This window comes from Electrophorus electricus, chromosome 1 (genome assembly GCF_013358815.1).
Source record: "Electrophorus electricus isolate fEleEle1 chromosome 1, fEleEle1.pri, whole genome shotgun sequence".
In the NCBI taxonomy this organism is placed as follows: Eukaryota; Metazoa; Chordata; class Actinopteri; order Gymnotiformes; family Gymnotidae; genus Electrophorus; species Electrophorus electricus.
In genome coordinates this window covers 6,525,348-6,541,884 of record NC_049535.1, presented here as the reverse complement: position 1 = coordinate 6,541,884, position 16,537 = coordinate 6,525,348, and the positions used below count along the sequence as shown (strand labels likewise).

General features: G+C 47.8%; 1 protein-coding gene across 4 annotated transcripts in view; it reads left to right on the top strand.

Moving 5' to 3' along the window:
• Positions 1-16,537, top strand: part of efl1 (elongation factor like GTPase 1) — a 62,242-nt gene that overhangs the window by 16,351 nt on the left and 29,354 nt on the right. For all 4 annotated transcript variants that reach the window (XR_004776148.1, XM_035526916.1, XM_035526911.1 and 1 more), the window contains exon 15: positions 505-640. Coding sequence is in view for 3 of the 4 variants with exons in the window: in XM_035526916.1 (XP_035382809.1) it covers positions 505-640 (136 nt within the window). In the remaining variant the exon portion in view is untranslated. The remainder of the gene's footprint in view (positions 1-504; positions 641-16,537) is intronic.

The following is a 16,537-nucleotide window of genomic DNA, read 5'->3' as shown; positions in this document are numbered from 1 at the left end:
GTACTGACAGATGGGTGGAGGGGTGGCCTTGGGTCTGGACCCTAGAACTTCAGCAGGGAGAACAGGCCCGATGTAAACGCGAGGACCGTTTATGTATCCAGACCCCAACACCCTGACCCGCTTAGTAACTTTTAGAAATGGCAGTCGTTAAAAACCCAAACAAACCCCCATCCATCCTGAAAGCTCCTCCCTATGTTCGGGGTTAATGTGGTGTGAAGACCCAGACGCTCTGGAGATGCATCGTGTGGTAGACCTGTAAAGAGAAAAAGTTCCTTCATGTTGGTATTGCTACTGCTGATCTCAGGCCAGTTCTTAAAGTTTGTCCTCTGATGGTTAATTCTCTGAACTTTGTAGGGTTTTGTAGGGCACACACAAGCGAGCTTTGTGAAGACCATCGTCTTGGCTGCTTGTCTGTGTACCTCTTTTTTGCCTGTGGATTTGGGTGGCTTAATCTTTTTTCTTTTTCTTTATTTTATCCCTCCCTCCCTCCATCCACTCCGCCAGTTGCCACGCGGCTGTTTCCCGGACGACGCCCCTCCCTCTGTGCCCCACATGGCCAGCTGCACCCTGGAGCGCCTCTACCTTCTGATGGGCCGTGAGCTGGAGGAGCTGGATGAGGTACCAGCAGGCAACGTTCTGGGTAGGTGCCCCCGGTCACCGGCTGATCCCAGATCAGCGTTTGCCGCTTCCTAACCCCACCCACCCGTGTGCAGGGGAGCAGCCCAAGCTAAGGTTCAGTGGCTGGAGAACTGGCACCTACTACTCTTCTGTTCCTTTCTAAAGTATCTGCTCTCGGTTTGTTTTGCTTTCGTGGTCGTCCCCTCCGCCGGCGCTCGTCAGACGCCAAAAATGTTTGCCGTTCCGCTTCACCACTTCAATGTCAGTGCTCTCTGTAATTTCGGTCACATGCCCGGTCTCTCATTTTTCTGTGCATTTCCTCGCCCAAGCGCTTGGTACGATAACTGGTCTTGCCGAAGGTGACGTAGGCGGAGATCTTCCGGCCGGGAGCTTTGACGTGAGTCCACCTGTGTGTGGACTCCTGAGCCGTGTCCTGTTGTCCTTGAATGTCCATGCTGACCTTTGGTGTGACGGGGCAAACGCGACTCCACCCTCTCTGGAGGGCGAGGCATCAAGACCTCCCCAGATGGAGACCGGCTGGGGTCGAGCCGCCGAGAAATATTCAAATTTATAATCTGAATGGGCCTGTTGCCCTGGTAACGGTGGTTATCTAAGGACATTCGGAAGAATGCTTGTTTCATCCCAGCCTGTCTGCACATGTTTGAAGGAATAAAAAAATTACCTTTACATTTGACCTAAAAACAGACAGAAATTGTGAAATGATTGAGAGAGAGTGAATGTAAGTGCTTCTCTGGGGGATGACTGTGTGTGTGTGTGTGTGTGTGTGTGTGTGTGTGTGTGTGTGTGTGTGTGTGTGTGTGTGTGTGTGTGTGTGTGTCCTAACAAAGCAGTGCTGTCAGAAGTGATCTCAGATGTAAATTATGCATCTAAGATAATCTCCCCTCTCTCTCTCCCTCCTTCCGTTTTTTGCCTTTGTCTGTCCATACATTTCTGTGCACTTTTATGTTGGTTGTTCCGACACCGGCACTGTGCCTGACGTGTGTGTGCGGGTGGGGATTGTGGGTTGGAGTTCTGTGCAGTCTGATGAGGTACATCAGCTGGAGCCCACAGTCCGATTAAAAGCTTCAGACGGTGCGGGGGCACTTGGCCAGAGATCTAACGGTATGAATCTTGTGATTCATGTCCAGGCCTTAACCCCCCCCCCACCCCCCAACCAGAGCAATTAACTGTAATTTATGGAGCTCGGCGTTGGTGCACTCCTACATCTGTAGCTGTGTTGTGTAGAGTCAGGAATGAACTTCCGTTTACCCCCTTTGATTCGCTTCACGCGTGCGTGTCCGAAAGCTCTCCGGTGCTATGACTGCAGGGTTTTGGTAGGGTCCTGTCAGGTCCCTTCAAATGTTTTCGCCTGCTCACTGCTTTCACCCGATTGGCTGTCGAGAGAAGGCCCGGCCCGTTTGGGTCCCACCCCTTCCGTTACGAACAAGAAGAGCGATAACGTATCCAGGTCGTTTTCTGACTCTCGGAGCGGCACGCTCCTCAGTAATGGCTTTGGCGGGGCTTAGTGTCCTGCGTTAGGTTTCACAGCAACCAGAAGGATGTGCGCAACCTTTTGTGTGACCTCAGAAACTCGCCGTTTGTAATGATTCGTCATTTCGTCGTTTGGCCGTGGATTACGCACCAAGGTGGTGCGTTCTGCTAATTGACCCTCCAACAAACTGTCTAATGAGAGAGCTGGTGAAGGAAGGGAAAGCACAAAGGGAAAGGAGAGGAGAGGAGTATGGGGGGAGTTGGGAGAAAGGAAGAAAGATTTGTCTTTAAACCACATGACCGAGAGAAAGGGGCCGTTTGACCGCAGCTTGGCCAAGCGGCACCCCCAGAAGACGCCACCCAAACCAGACAGCCAATCAGCTGCAGACCTCCCGCCCCACCACATCACACGCAGCACCCAAGTACCCACACACCACAAATTCAAACGCTGCTCATCAGGACCGTGTCACACAGCTCTGGCATGGAGAAGAAAGGAGAGAGAGGGAGAGAGAGAGCGAGAGAAACGCACCACATACCACTTTATATATTGTATTTCAGTATCCTTCCAGCTGGTTAAAGTAGCGAACACAGGAAATGAAGTCACCAGCGATATTTATAGTGTCTTTCCTTGGTTGAACTCATTTTCAACACGAGATGAATTCAGGGAGAGAAGTTCAAGGAGCTGTGTTGTCAGGTGCTTCGGTTTTAAAACACACAGTTAAACAGATCCGTTCAGTCAGCGTTCTGCCCCTCACCGATGCCGTTCACAGGTGGAGTAAGCAAGGCAGGTTTCGCGCACGCGAAGTTTACGAAGTTCGGCGCTGCAGGTACAGTGTGCTAGTGTTGGCAAGGAGAAATAAACGTGACATGAAGCCAGCGCTTTGCTGTCCACTTTCCCTTTCTTGCGGTTGTCGTTAAATCGGTCCGATACTGAGACGCTTGCTGTGTTTGTATGTAGATGTGATCCTCCGGTCACCGCATCTGCGTGCGCGGCCTAAAGGCCGTCAGTACAATGCAACAGGGTGACGAGAATTGATGTCCGAGTCTCCAGTCCTGTTTTTCCCTCACTGTGTATGTGCACGCATGTCCATGCTCACAGGCACTCTGCTACTGGGTGATGTTTGGATTTCTGCCGCAGTAGTTCTGCAGAGGTCCGATAATCTGATTATGATTGGTAAGAGCTTTTTGCCGAATGTGATTCTATTAGCTCGCTGCATCTGAGGCCCAGGGCAGGAAGTCTGCTTCAGTCTCTGAGCCTCCGCTGCATCGCCTGTGCCTGTACATCGGTCTGCTAATGCGCTTGTATTTGGTTGGTTGGTCTGTTTCTCTCTCCCACCATCCATTCTGAAATAATTGATTTTCATTCATGTAAAATTGCGTCGGTCACTCAAATATCTCTCTCCTGTCCGCCTCCGTCTATCCCACCTTTCTCTGCCTCCATCCCCCCCCGCGCTCTCTCTCCCTCATCACCACTTTTCTCTGCTTCCACCCTCTTTTTCTAACCCTGTCTCTGCCCCGCCCTCTCTTTCAGTCTCTCTCTCTCTGTCTGTCTCTCTCACTCCATCTCTGTCCCCGTATTTCCGTCTCGGTCTCCCTCGCTCTCTGTCTCTGCCATAAACGAGTGTCGATCCTCTGCTTTCCCTGTCCAACTCCAAGCCACCAAATCCGCTTTGTTCCTTCCCAGACAGTAATTCCAGTCATATGTTTTTCATCCAATGTGTGGAAATATCCCCTGCACACAAGCATTAAATGGCTTAATTTTATGAATCATTAAACGCTGTGACCAGAAACGTGGTGTACTGTTTGCTTAATGGAGATTAAGTTGTTAATTATGTTATTTCGCGTTTGCCGAATGACTGCGAAAGAGCTTCAGGCTTCCTGAGAATACTCTGTGATATCTGATACTCAAATGGGCTTTTAAGGCTCTGTGCTTATTTTGTCATTAGCCATTTCTGTCTTCCCAAATTCCTGGTGGTTGGAGCTGATCCGGTGTTGGACTTGGCCGTCACTCTGTTTTCAGCGGCTCCTGCTCGGAGCTATTGGGCCTTCTCGGGTCACGGGCTGCTCGGCTCGAAAGCGAGAGAAAACCAGGCGCCTAAACGAGTGCACAAACAAACGCGACCGTTCACCGAGCGACCGTTCACCGAGCGTCCCTCCACGATGGGGGACGGGGAACGTGAGGGACTCACCGTCTGTCTCTCTCCGTGACGTCTCTCTCCATTGCTACCGAATCCCCTGCTGGTTTCCTGAAACGTTGCGGTGGTGTTTGATTTGAAAGCTCGCCCTGCCTGGCGTCTGCCGTTCGGCAGCACAAGTGTGTCGGACAGTGGCGGGATTCCACGGCCAAAGCAGCGTGGGGTCAGGGGGTAGGTGTCCGTAATCCTCCGCCGCCAGCTACACCAGCGCTCACAGGCTGAGCTTCTGCAGGACCGTCCACTCCTGGTGGAACACGGCCGACCTTGGCAGTCAACGGATCGGTCACGCCCGCTCAAGGTTGGAAGTTTACTCGGCCGGAATGTAGGCAATTATGGGCAGGAATGCTGGCTGCCACAGTTAACGGTTTTCACCATATTAAACCGAAACTCTGCGGTGATGAGTATGCAATTTATCCACTGAAATGAGCTTTGTACGTGAAATAACATTTGCTAAATTGAATGCGGTTTAATGTTACGAAGCGCTAGCCATTAACACACAAAGGGTATTTCCTTCAAAACGGACCCAGTGGATGTTTCTTTTGTGTATGGTGGTGCAGCTGGTATTAAAATGTTTTGTTTGTTTTTGGAATAAAGGCACTGGTTGCAATTGTTAAATTCTCTCTCTTTTTTTTGTCTGCAGTTGACCAGCCGATTATAGTGATTAACTCAGAATAGGCCTACAGTCAACGTCCGACCCCGGAACAATTTTGCCGAGATTTCCAGATAGTGTGGTATACTCTGCAGCCGTCTAGCTTTGTCCCTAGTCGTGCAACTCTCTTTCAGCTGGAAAGAGTCGGAAAGAGAGGCCAGGCCTCGTAAAGATCTCCCTTGGTCCCCTCGGTGCTCATCTGCGCCCTGATGGTCATGGTCATAGTTTTGAAGATGACTCCCACGTGCCCACCCACGCAACGTTCCATTGGAGTGGGAAACGCAAGAGTCCCATCAGAAGCCGAAAGAGACCCCTGTAGGTCGGCGGAGTCGATCGCGCCTGTCAGGCAGAGACAAGGCGGTAGACGATTACGGCCCAGCAGCGGTCGGTGCTGGGCCGGTGCTGCTGGCTGGTGCGTCTGATGTGGCTAAGGAGGCTGGCCCGTGGCCACAGGGTCCAGAGATGAGACTGGCTGCCATGCTGGGACAGAGATCGTTAACATGCATTCAGGGCAATTTTATGAAGCCATTATTCTGTTTGTGTGTATGTGGTAGTGTATAGACAGATCAATGGCAGATGAGCTGTTTCATGGCAGTCAGATTTTCAGTTGTCTAGGACTTCCCCTTTCCCCTCTGAAAGTAATGGTCATGAAGTGCCCTGCTCTGAGTCCCACCCTCACCAGTATGTGGTGCTCACTGCCCTGAGGGATTTTCTCTCCTTTTTAAAATTCTTTCTCAGCCTCCTCGCTCTCATTTTTTTTTTCATACTCTTTCTATCTTCTGTGACTTTAAATTTTTGACTCTTGTGAATCGTGGCATTTTCTGTTGCTCACATCAAGAGCTCTGTTTTGGAAACAGGGGAGGTTGGTGGGTGTGTGTGTGTGTGTGTGAATTTTGGCACGGTGAGTTCTCGTTTCTCATTTCCAAGAAAATAAGCATCTTGAATCTGGCAACCTTTTTCCACACCATTAAATGTCCAGGTGAACCCTGTCCTTGGTGGGGCAGTAGAACTGGCCCTGTGTCGCATGTTGCCAGGTTGGCTCCATCTACCCTACTACACGTTCTGTGCTTTCCTTTGTTTTCCTCTCACCCACTTAAACCCTTCTCCTTTCCTCCAGTAGATGGCGCCAGAGAGACAGACCAAAAGCCTGGCTGCTTTTGTCTTTTGCTTTCCTCTTTCTAAGGGAGAGAGAAATAAAGTAGAGAAGCAGCTCTGGGATCAGCTCATGAGCTTTCATCACATTTGTGCCTGTCTGAGCTCTCCAGCCCTACAGACTGGTCAGTGAGAGGAGAGACAGAGGGCATCGGCGCTGAAGGGAGAGTTATGCCCTTTCTGATTGGACCAGCATGTGGTCCGAAGCTTCCTTCATAATTGAACAGAGAATAATAAAAACATTCTACTCCAGCGCCAAGACGACAAGAAGACATGTCTGTGATGTTTTCATGTAATGTCATTTCCCTGTGTTTATGTAAGCCTGGGCTACAGGACCTGAGTGGAGTCACGGCGGCTTTGTGCGCCGGTGTGTTTGGCAGCGTGTTTTATGTGAAGGGCTTTGTGGAAATGGGGGGGGAGAGAGAGACAGAGAGAGAGGGAGAATATGAAAGCAAGACGGGAGAGATTCTGGATGCTCCAAATGGAGCACACATGCTAATGCTATTAAGCAGGACGGATTGCTGAGTGCAGTGATTTGAATCTCCATTTCTCCACATGTTCTACAACGCCAGCCCTTAACTCAAAACAAACCCAGGGCAGGCGGCTCACGCATGCATGTACACACACACACACACACACAACACACACAACACGCGCACACACACAAACACAGCCACTTTATTCTATTCTCAATGGTTCCATGTGCGTTTTAAGAACACCTTTTAAAAATAATAGCATGCGTTGCCAAATCTATGGCATTTGCACAAACTCAAATAAAAAGTGATTTGGCATCTCCCAGTCATATGTGGCGGGACATGAGCTTACAGCTCTTTAAATAACACCCATACACCCAGGGCTTTTCCCCGGCTAGCATAAACACTCCGCACTAACTGCCAGGCTGGAGACACCTCCTGGATCAGACTGCGTTCACCGCGTTCGTCGTAGCAGTCCAAACAAAGCAGTGTTTGGCTCACCGTTGGGCGGTCGAAGATGAAGCTTAGTCCCCCAAGCCTCATACTGTTTAGGCTTGTTTGGGTCATTTTGGGCATGGCTTCTAGCCGTGTGTGTGTACGCATGCGCAAGGTGGTTGGGTAAGTGTGTGTGATGGATTTCATTGTGGTTTCTCACACACAGGCCAAAGGCAAGTTCAGAAAATTTGTTTTCTTCTCTTTCTTTCTTTCTTTCTTAAAAAAAGGAAAACTTTCCTTTAATGTAGGAATAAATTTATGCAAAAAAGCCATGAAATGTAAACGGAATAAGATATTAGAACAACAGCGTTATAGTGAAGTTAAACAGTTCTCTATAAACGGTTTGATCAGCTTGTGCTGTGGTTTCGAGTGGGTTAGACAGTCGAAATAAATACACCCCCCGCTAATATTCCACCCACATAGCTACAAACAGGACACAGAATAAACCCGCAAGTCCTTAGGTGGAAACCTGCTCTTAAACCAGCGCGGGGCAGCTGGTGTTCACCTCGATTCTCCAGCTCAGACGCTAACGCGTGTTAACCGCTGCCAGTGACGTCCGCGTCCGGCTGGGCCTCCCGTCGGTCAGGGCCACCCCCGACTGCACCGCCAGTGCCGGTCAGCGTCCGCCGAGACGCCACCGAACGGGCTCTCTGACGGCAGCTGCTTGGCTTGTTAGCGACACGCTAACGCGCCGTGTTCGCGAAGCCCGTCCGAGGCGACGGGTCGGACGGAGCGCTAGCTGGGGACGATTCTTCGCCGTTGCATCACCTCCGCAGACGTGTAAAAGGCAGCTTCCTTGCCTCCGACTTGAATTTTGTTCCGTCCCTAAACTGCTCGTTAAAGATTCCCAGAACCCCGCAGGGAGGAGGAGGGGGATGTCAGGGAAAATTGGGCTAATTTCCTCGGCTCTGGGTTTCTGTTCGCCTGTAATGTTTTTTGCCCCTTTTTCCTGCCCCCTCGTCTCAGGCCCAGTGCTGGGCTAAATTTAGCTCCCTTGTTCCCGGGCTGAGTGGAAGGCGGCGGGGAGAGTGGCTCACCAGCCTGGCAGGGTGGCTAATAAGCAGCGCTGTCCCTCTGGGTTTCCTCTAATAGCCAGAGGTTTTAACAGGAGTGCAGCTGCAGCAACAGAGCCAGAATGGTGTTCTGGGAGCCACGCCAGCCAGCTAGAGGTACAGTTGCTCTGTCACACTCCGGCCAGGCCTGGCACCGTGAAGCCCTTTGTCCTCTTGGCTCTCTCTCTCTCTCTCTTTTGTTTTAAATGACACACTGATGCAAAATATATTTTTAGAGATTTGTGTGAGAGGGGTGTGTATTAAACGTTAAAATATACTTTAAAATATGTTTGTTTGAATTAAAAAAAAAACAACAACTATTAATCATATCAGTATCAGTGTGTGATGTTTGTTGAAATATCTGCCAGTACCTGCACGTCAATGGTTCGATTTTAGTCCGTGTCTGCTAGTGGAACCAGACTGTTTTGTAAACGGCACAGTGTGATTGTCAGTCATTGTAAGGTCTTAATCGACCTAAACTTCATCTAGGCTGCTGTTTATGTAAACGGGGCTATAAATGGACTGCTCTTTCACACAGCCTGCTAAAAAGCTCGTTAAGACGGCCGTGACAGCCGTGCGCATGTAAACACGGTCAGTGAAATGCAAACCTTTGCTCGGGTTTAAGAAGGCGCTCGTACGTGGCCCCGAATAAAAGCAGCGCGTTCTTTCGAGTCAGTCTGACTTGGTATAAAAGAAACTGTTATTTACAGTATGTTATGAATGTTTGTTCGAAACCTCCCCAGCCAGGTCTATTATTACACTGCGCGTTAAGAAGCTCCATCTATATATCGTCAGGTGCCTTCAGCCTCATAGGCGAAGTCGTTCGGTGACTTGTGGCGATATCCGGAAAACGATTATTAAATGCCAGCGAGAAGGCTGCGACCATATTTGTTAACCTTCTCATCTGTGTTGTGATATTTGCATGTGGAAATTCCTCCATTATTGCTTGCGGTGCAAGGAAAACGGGTTAGACTGGCGTTTCTGGGACGGATCATTTTAGAACATCAAGCTGGGAAACGTACGCGTTGGCACGTGCGTACTGGTGCGTCCCTGCCTTCCCCTGCAGGCAACACGTTTATGGTGGTTTGTGACGTCTACCGGAAAGATCCGCTATGCAGCCTTCAGTCAGAAGCTCGTTTTGCTGGTCCCTGTCCGTCAGGAGCCACTAGAGCTCCCAGCCCGGTCTGAAAAACAAACCACTTCAGAGACTGTCACTGTCTGATGTCAGAGAGAAATGTCTTTGAATTTAATAGTCAGTCTTTGGGGTGGATTAAGCAGCCTGTTTTAATGATTTAAAAAAAAAACAAAAAAAAAAACTGCTCACCCATACAGCTTCTGCTCTGAGTACTTCCCGTTGAACGATGCAGAGTAGTTTATTGGCATTTCCACGAGCACCTTACAAAAGTGTTTTCTTGTCTCCATGTTATGTTCCCCTGAAATTGTTTGGAGTTCTGCAACCGAATTCCACCAGCAGCCAAACACAGAGGCCGCGGGCCACACGCCTAAACTTCGCCTAGACTGCGCTGTGCCAGCGCGGGACTTGGGACACATCAGACCTCATCTGGCCGGATTCACTTCAGGTTGACAGTTAATTCCAGTTGACTCAATCCATGCTGGGAAGAGGCAAACCAATTTGTGAAAGAGTTTTGTTCCTTTCTCAGTCCCTGGCACAGATCAGCGTACAACCCTCAGGAGCAGTTTGTGGGCCAGAACCCCATGGCTTCCGGACCGTCCTCCAACAGAGCAGGGAAAGTGTCATCGAGGTCACGTCAGGCATGGCTTTAACCTGATCACACTTGTGTAGAACACTTGGCACTAGCGATCATGAGCAAGATGGTGTTATGGAAATGACGTCTTCTCTCAGCTTGTTACGTTGTCGTAATTGCCCTAGTTTGAGAGAGTTTTCATCACAATGACTTGCAGCTTGCAAATGATCGCAACTTGTCCGTGACAAATCTCGTGTCTGAACTGGGCCAAAGACATCATCCTCTGTTTGTCTCCTTCAGTTGCTTGCTCTTTGTTGTGCGTTTGGTTTTTGTTTTATTTTTTTTGTTTTTTGACGCATTCCGGGCGTAGTCATTAGGCTCCTGCTGTCTCCCTTACAGACCAGACAGTAGATCACCTCGGCGCTGTACGTGTTATTTTTGATATGAACTTTCATTATGGCCCTTGGGTATGTATTTAGGCCAAACAATGACACATTTTATTCACAAAGCACTCAGCTGTCTCCTTGCCTGTTGAGTCTTCTTCGCGACCAGAACCGTGTCTTGTGGACTTGCATGATTCATGTTTAAACAGTCATTCCTGTATATTCGGCACCAAGCAGGTTCATTTGTTGATTTGTTGGGGGGACACCCCCCCCCTCCCCCCCCCCCCCCCCCATTTGAAGCTTTTCCTCTTGAAGCTTGTTCTGCCCTGACTGGACACTACATGCAGAAATTTGCACTCGTTAATTGTCCTGAATTAACCACCCAAATCCAGCATCTTGCATTTAACAATTTCAGAGGGAGATCTTGAAACCGATTCTTTAGGCCCCCAGCTTAAGACAAGAGACGTCACCTCCCCGTCACGCCGTCTTTCACGCCAATAAACCTCATCAGTATCACTGCGGCTCCCGGGTCACTTTAACAGCCCTCTGTAACAGAATGAAGACACGCAGCTGTTAGGAAAAACCAGAAGCCCCATGATCTTTGCAGCCCACCGCCAAAAGACCCTCCTCACCCTGTTGAGGTGTCATCTCCCCCCAGATCCCCAGACAGGGGGCCGAAACCGGAACCCCCAGCGCATGGGTGAAGACCTAGGGCTGCTGCGCCTGTTCCCCACCATCAGACGCAGTGTATTCTCTCTCTCCCCACCGCCTTCACCCTGACTGTTCCACCGGCTCGGGTGTCGGTGGAGCGCTTCTCGATGGCCGTGCGTTGCGCGCGGAGAGAAGCACAGCAAAAGATTACATTTTGAAATATGATTTTATGAGCTGTATGTAGTTTCAGCCCAGGATGTTAAAATTTAAGCTCTGACACGCTTGTGGAGGAGTGTAGGTAATAAATCCAGACTTGCGGGTAGGCACAAGTTTGTGTGTAAACTGTGCAACACAAAGCAGGTTGGTAAAAGCGTTAATTATTTTTAGCTTTTGTTGTTTTCTGTAACTGCTGAATGACTGTACGAAAAGTTGTGAGCCAGCCAAAGTTTGGGTTTAGTCTTGCTTCTTTACCATAACGAGAAACTCCTGCCACAACACTTTCTATATTTGCATTCTTGGATGGAGACAGTTGGATTTAGCAGCACAGGGGAAGCCAGAAAGCAGCAAATTATTATTATTATTAAGCATTATTATTAAGGAGGTGCAATTTCTTTTGTTGGATAAATTGTATTGTTATACATGTAATCATTTATTTACTTAGAGGTCAAATATTTACATTTTGTTTTCACTTTAACTGCTTGATATGACTGTGTCGATGAGTCTCAGCCCCAGGTTGTACCCAGGCGCTGAGCACCAGGACTTGCCCTCTTGGAGCCAGGAGTGTTTGGCTCAGTTCAGCCCCTCACTGTCAGCGGCTCTAACGGCAGCGGAGGGTTTTGGGAGCACTTGGCATCCCTCAACAGCGAGATTCTGAGTTTCTCACACAGCAGCCGGATTAGAACAAGAGCCGGAGTCCAGAGGGAACCGGGAAGCGCGTCGATGGCGCGTGGTGAACAGGCTTTACCCGCTGTGTGCATACTCGCTCTGTAGTCTGTCACTCTGCCTGACATAACCAGCAACTGGGGGCTCACTTGATGTGCGTGCGCGTGTGCGTGTGTGTGTGTGTGTAAGTGTTTGGAGAGAGGGAGTCCTATTTAAACATGTGTTCTTTGTTTGGGATGCCATAAGTCCAAAGAGTGTGTGGTGCTTGTTCAGCAGAAAGAGCTAAATGGCCTCTAGGTAGCAATTGTCATAGAGGACCTGTCAGGACACAGACTGCTGATTTCACTACTTGGCTTGAAGACATTTTGCCTCTCTCTCTCTTTCTGCCCATATGTCTGTCTGTCTGTGTTCACAGTGTTATCTGAGAATGTAATCATTGTTACTTTTCATGCGTTAATTTCAAGCAAAGTGTGCCCTACTTGGCAACCACAAGCTAATGGGGGCAGAATCAGTGTGAGTCTGGCACGATACCATACCAGTACCATGAGAACTGATCATTTCCACAATTCGATTTTCATGCTAATAAAGGTGGCTCTCGAAATTACTTTTCCGCGTCTCCTTGAGCAAGTACAAGCAATTTTGTTCAATTTGTGCACTTGAATGCGTTAAATTTGATCTTTAGTGGCCCTGTTAATAAATAAACCACAATGCAATGCAGTGTCACTGCAGTTGCTCTAAAATACATTTCCATACATTTTAAATGCGATGTAGTTTGGCATTTAGAGTGCGGTTTGTTTTAGTTAAATCACAAAAGGCCAGTTTGCATGGCTTCTCAGTTAGTAGCCTGCTTAAAAAGTGTTTTAAAAAAGCAATGTTGTCTTTTAGTGCTTTGAGGACTAGGACTAAATGGATTAAATTCTGTGCTGTCTGGGGTTTGTCCGTCACTGCATCGTCGTAAGTTTCAGAGTCTGCCGCCGTGCGTGTCCTCCCGAGCCCGGATGACTCGGTCGTGCCGTTCCAAAGCTGTGCGTTTCATGTTTAGGTGTTTACAGTGTTACACGGGGCAAGTGGGGCTATTAAAACGTTGCATGACATTCTGGGCCTTCCAGTTTCTCTGGTAATGTCACTATGTCGCAGATCATGAAAGAATTTCATCAGCTGTCAGTAGCGTGCAAGTGTGTCCCTGACTGATGTTTTGGTCCTAAGCAGCAAAAGAAATCTTGTTGTAGATATTTATAAATAAGCATTCTTGAATTTAATAAGTGACTGAAATGGTGTCAACATTTCACCATTTTCAGAGTGTTTATTTTATTTATTTATTTTTTTAAAATAAATAGCAGTGGTGACGGTCAGTCCTCCATTAGTGTGACGAGAGTGAGCGCGTACCCGCGTGTGACCTCTCTGCACCTCTGCTCTCTCTCCTCCACACAGTGTCGGCGTTGTTCTCCGCGCCGCGTTCTTGCCGGCCTCGCTAGTGTGTTTTTCCTGTCTTCTTCCTGACCCTTTCCCATGACAATTAGTTGTCATATATCCAAATGTCCGTTACCTCAGTGATTTTCCCCGCCGTGCTGATTTCTGTGTTGAGCTGTGTGTGTGTATGTATATAAAGTAGAGCCCTACAGAAATCATTTTGTGTGGAGATTTATATTTCAGAGAGAGAGAGAGAGAATGTATGTGCTTGAGAGAGAGAAGTGTGTGTGTGTGTGTGTGTGTGTGTGTGTGTGTGTGCTTATTTGACCATGTGAGGGTGGGGAGAGGCTAATGTAATGTAATATTCAGTGTGTTTCTTGGCCAAAGGGCAGAAGTCTGCCTCGGTCCTCTCTGATCTTCTGCCTCCACAATCCGTCAAGTTTAGGAGAGAGGGACTTTCCACCGAGGGGACTTTCCGTGCAGGTCACGGCCAGACCCAGCCGCTCTGAACAGCACTTTTCCACGGCTCCATATGGTCTTTAAGGAAATGCTATTTATGCTTTAATGCTTTTTCTAACCGACACACTTGTTGTAGGTATTACTGGTGTCGCGTCAGAGATGACGAGCAGTTCATCTTCTGTTCTCTTTTAAAAGGCCACTCGTTCTTTATACGTTCTGTTTTCCCTTTACTGCCATCTTATTGCTGTAAAAAAAAAAAAACAATTTATAAATACTCCTTTTGAAGAAGAAGAAAAAAAAACTTCTTTAAAGTCATTTGAGGGACAAAACAGCATAAAGAAATGAAGATCTTACTGGTTTTTGAGTGCTGAGCTTTACCGTCTATCTTTAATCATTTATGAAAGTGTCACATACAGTATTTCTGCAAATATGCTTCTGGATTCTGGTGTAGCACTGTCACGGGTGCAGGGGAAGCTGATATCCCTCGTACGAGCAGATTTCATGGGTTTTAGGACGTTCTCAGCCTGAGCAGGTGTCCCAGCACGCTTTGTTCAACCATAAAAGTTTTTGTTCAGGCGTGACTGAAGCACAGGAGATGTATTACAAATTCAATGACCTCCGGTGAGGAACCTCTAACCTTTATGGATGCTGGACAAGTTTACCAGTCCATCGATTTATTTATGTATTTATTCCCGATCCTTCTCGGTTATGTTTGACTGACTGCTCTTTCCTAGCTCTTAACTTGGATAATCATTGAGGCTAATGACTGAGGGTGATGTGGCATGGACAGCCCTCCTGTTTTACCACACAAATGATCGTCGTGATTTTGGACTTGTACTAACATGCAGCGTTTTGTTGTTTTGGGTTTTTCTCTGAAGCTGCTGGAAAGGTGCATGACCCAAAGGAGATGAGTCCCGTATTGGAGCTCCCAAAATATTTGAATCTGTGGCTCCTGCTGTTCCTCATGCTGCTGCAAATTGCTCAGACAGTGGTTATTTGAAAAAACTGAGTCAGGTTCATGGTCGGCCAACACCCCCCCCCCCCCCCCCCCCCCCCCAAAAAAAAAGACTTTACCAAAAGAAATTGATCAACGCAGAAGTGTATTATAACTATTTGGGAAAATCCTGATCCATGGAAAATACATGGGAAAATAAGCTCCTAATGCACCTCGCTTTAAAAGTGAAGAAAGTAACCTAAATCTAATCACCAGACGCGTCCTGCATGTTGCATGGAACTTGAATTAATTTTGCTAGTGGTGCCTCGTACTCCACCGAGTGCTGTTCCTGAGGCCTTCGCACCATCGCCTCCTCTCCCATGGCACTTCAGAGTTTGTTTCTGATTGGACTCGGCAATTATTTCAACCGGTGGTGATTGAGATCTGAGTCACGCAGGCCGTCGTGCGTTGCAGATGTTGCCGTGGTTTTGGGAGGGAAATGTTTCAAAACCGTTTTTCTGCAGAAAAAAACAAAGCGCAGACTCTCTCCATAAATTTACCCAGCTAACATAAAGCTTCAAATTATTGTACTTAAAACGTGCATGCAGGTTGCACGTTTACCTTCAGTACTGCTGGCTAGCTGTGTAGATTGCAGAATTTAAAAGCTAGCCAATTCGAATTGTTACAATAGTAGCATTGTGATCTTTGGTTACAATTGCAAAGATCATTTGTTAAATACAGCATTTTTTCAAAATCCCATTTAACCCTAGTTAGACCGGCGTTATCTGATAAAAGGTTTGACGCCCCCTGCAGGAACCAGTGGGTGCGGGCAGTATGGCAAAAGCAAGGCTGTTTACATTTCAGCGATTTCACGACGGTCACCATCTGTCCCTCTTACACCACCACCCAAACACTAGCATCTTTCTTTCGTCTCGAAATAATTGCTTCCTGGTTGTTTTCCCCCGTGACCGTTTCGTATCGGCGCCCGGCTCCGGCAGCTGTCGGAGCTAGCGCGGCCGTCCCATGCACTCTTCAACTTCTCTCCGTCTCGTCCTCGCCTTTTGTCTGCTGCCCGCTCTCAGGACGGCTACCCTTCAAAGTCGGGGCGCCAGCGTAACGAGTGCGGTGTTTAGTGCAGCTGCATTGTTTTAAGCGCCGCGCACCTCTTTGGCTTTCCGTGCCAAGAAACTCCTCTTGTCCTGACGACAAAAAAAAAAGAAAATTCCTTCAAGGGCAACTTTTAAGATGGGTGGGGATAGGTGGAGGCAGGTGTGGATGGGTGCAGGGAGGGTTAAGTGTTGCCTGTCAGGTATTGTTACCCATTGTTACTTACTTATTGTAGCTTCATGCACAATTCATTAATTGTATTCTAATTAATGAATTAAATTGGATATATTAGGTACATCAGTAACACATCAAAGGATTAAAATTCATCAGACATTATGCTGGAAATGACTAACTTCTCTAACCTTTCATTCTTTTAAATTTTATTATATTACCACACACTGCACATAATAGAGGTATTATTGCATATATCACACTGTTTCAGCAGAAAAGTAACATCGTTGGGTTATTTATTTATTTTTATTTAAATAAATTTTTATTTTGTATGACACAGGCTAAAGGAAACAGTTGGCTTAATCTAACCGTCTGCAGGCAGCCACTGGACCACGATACACTTCTCGTCAAACGTCTTCCACAAATCTCACACACACACACACACAGGTGTTCGTGTTCATATCTCTTATGGGCGCTGCTCCCCGTAGACCTGTTTTGAAGTCTCTAAATACTCCTAGACCCTCATGGAAACAGCATAACGCTAACCTTTACAGTGAATAAGGGGAGGGTAGTACCTTAATTTGTCGAACATGCCATTCTGTTTGTCGGCTCTGTTCATCTTACCCTTATCAACGTCTCACAGAATTCATTTTGTGCAATTGCAGAGTGACTGTTTTCACAGGGGGGCGGGGGAGGTGTTCAGGCTACT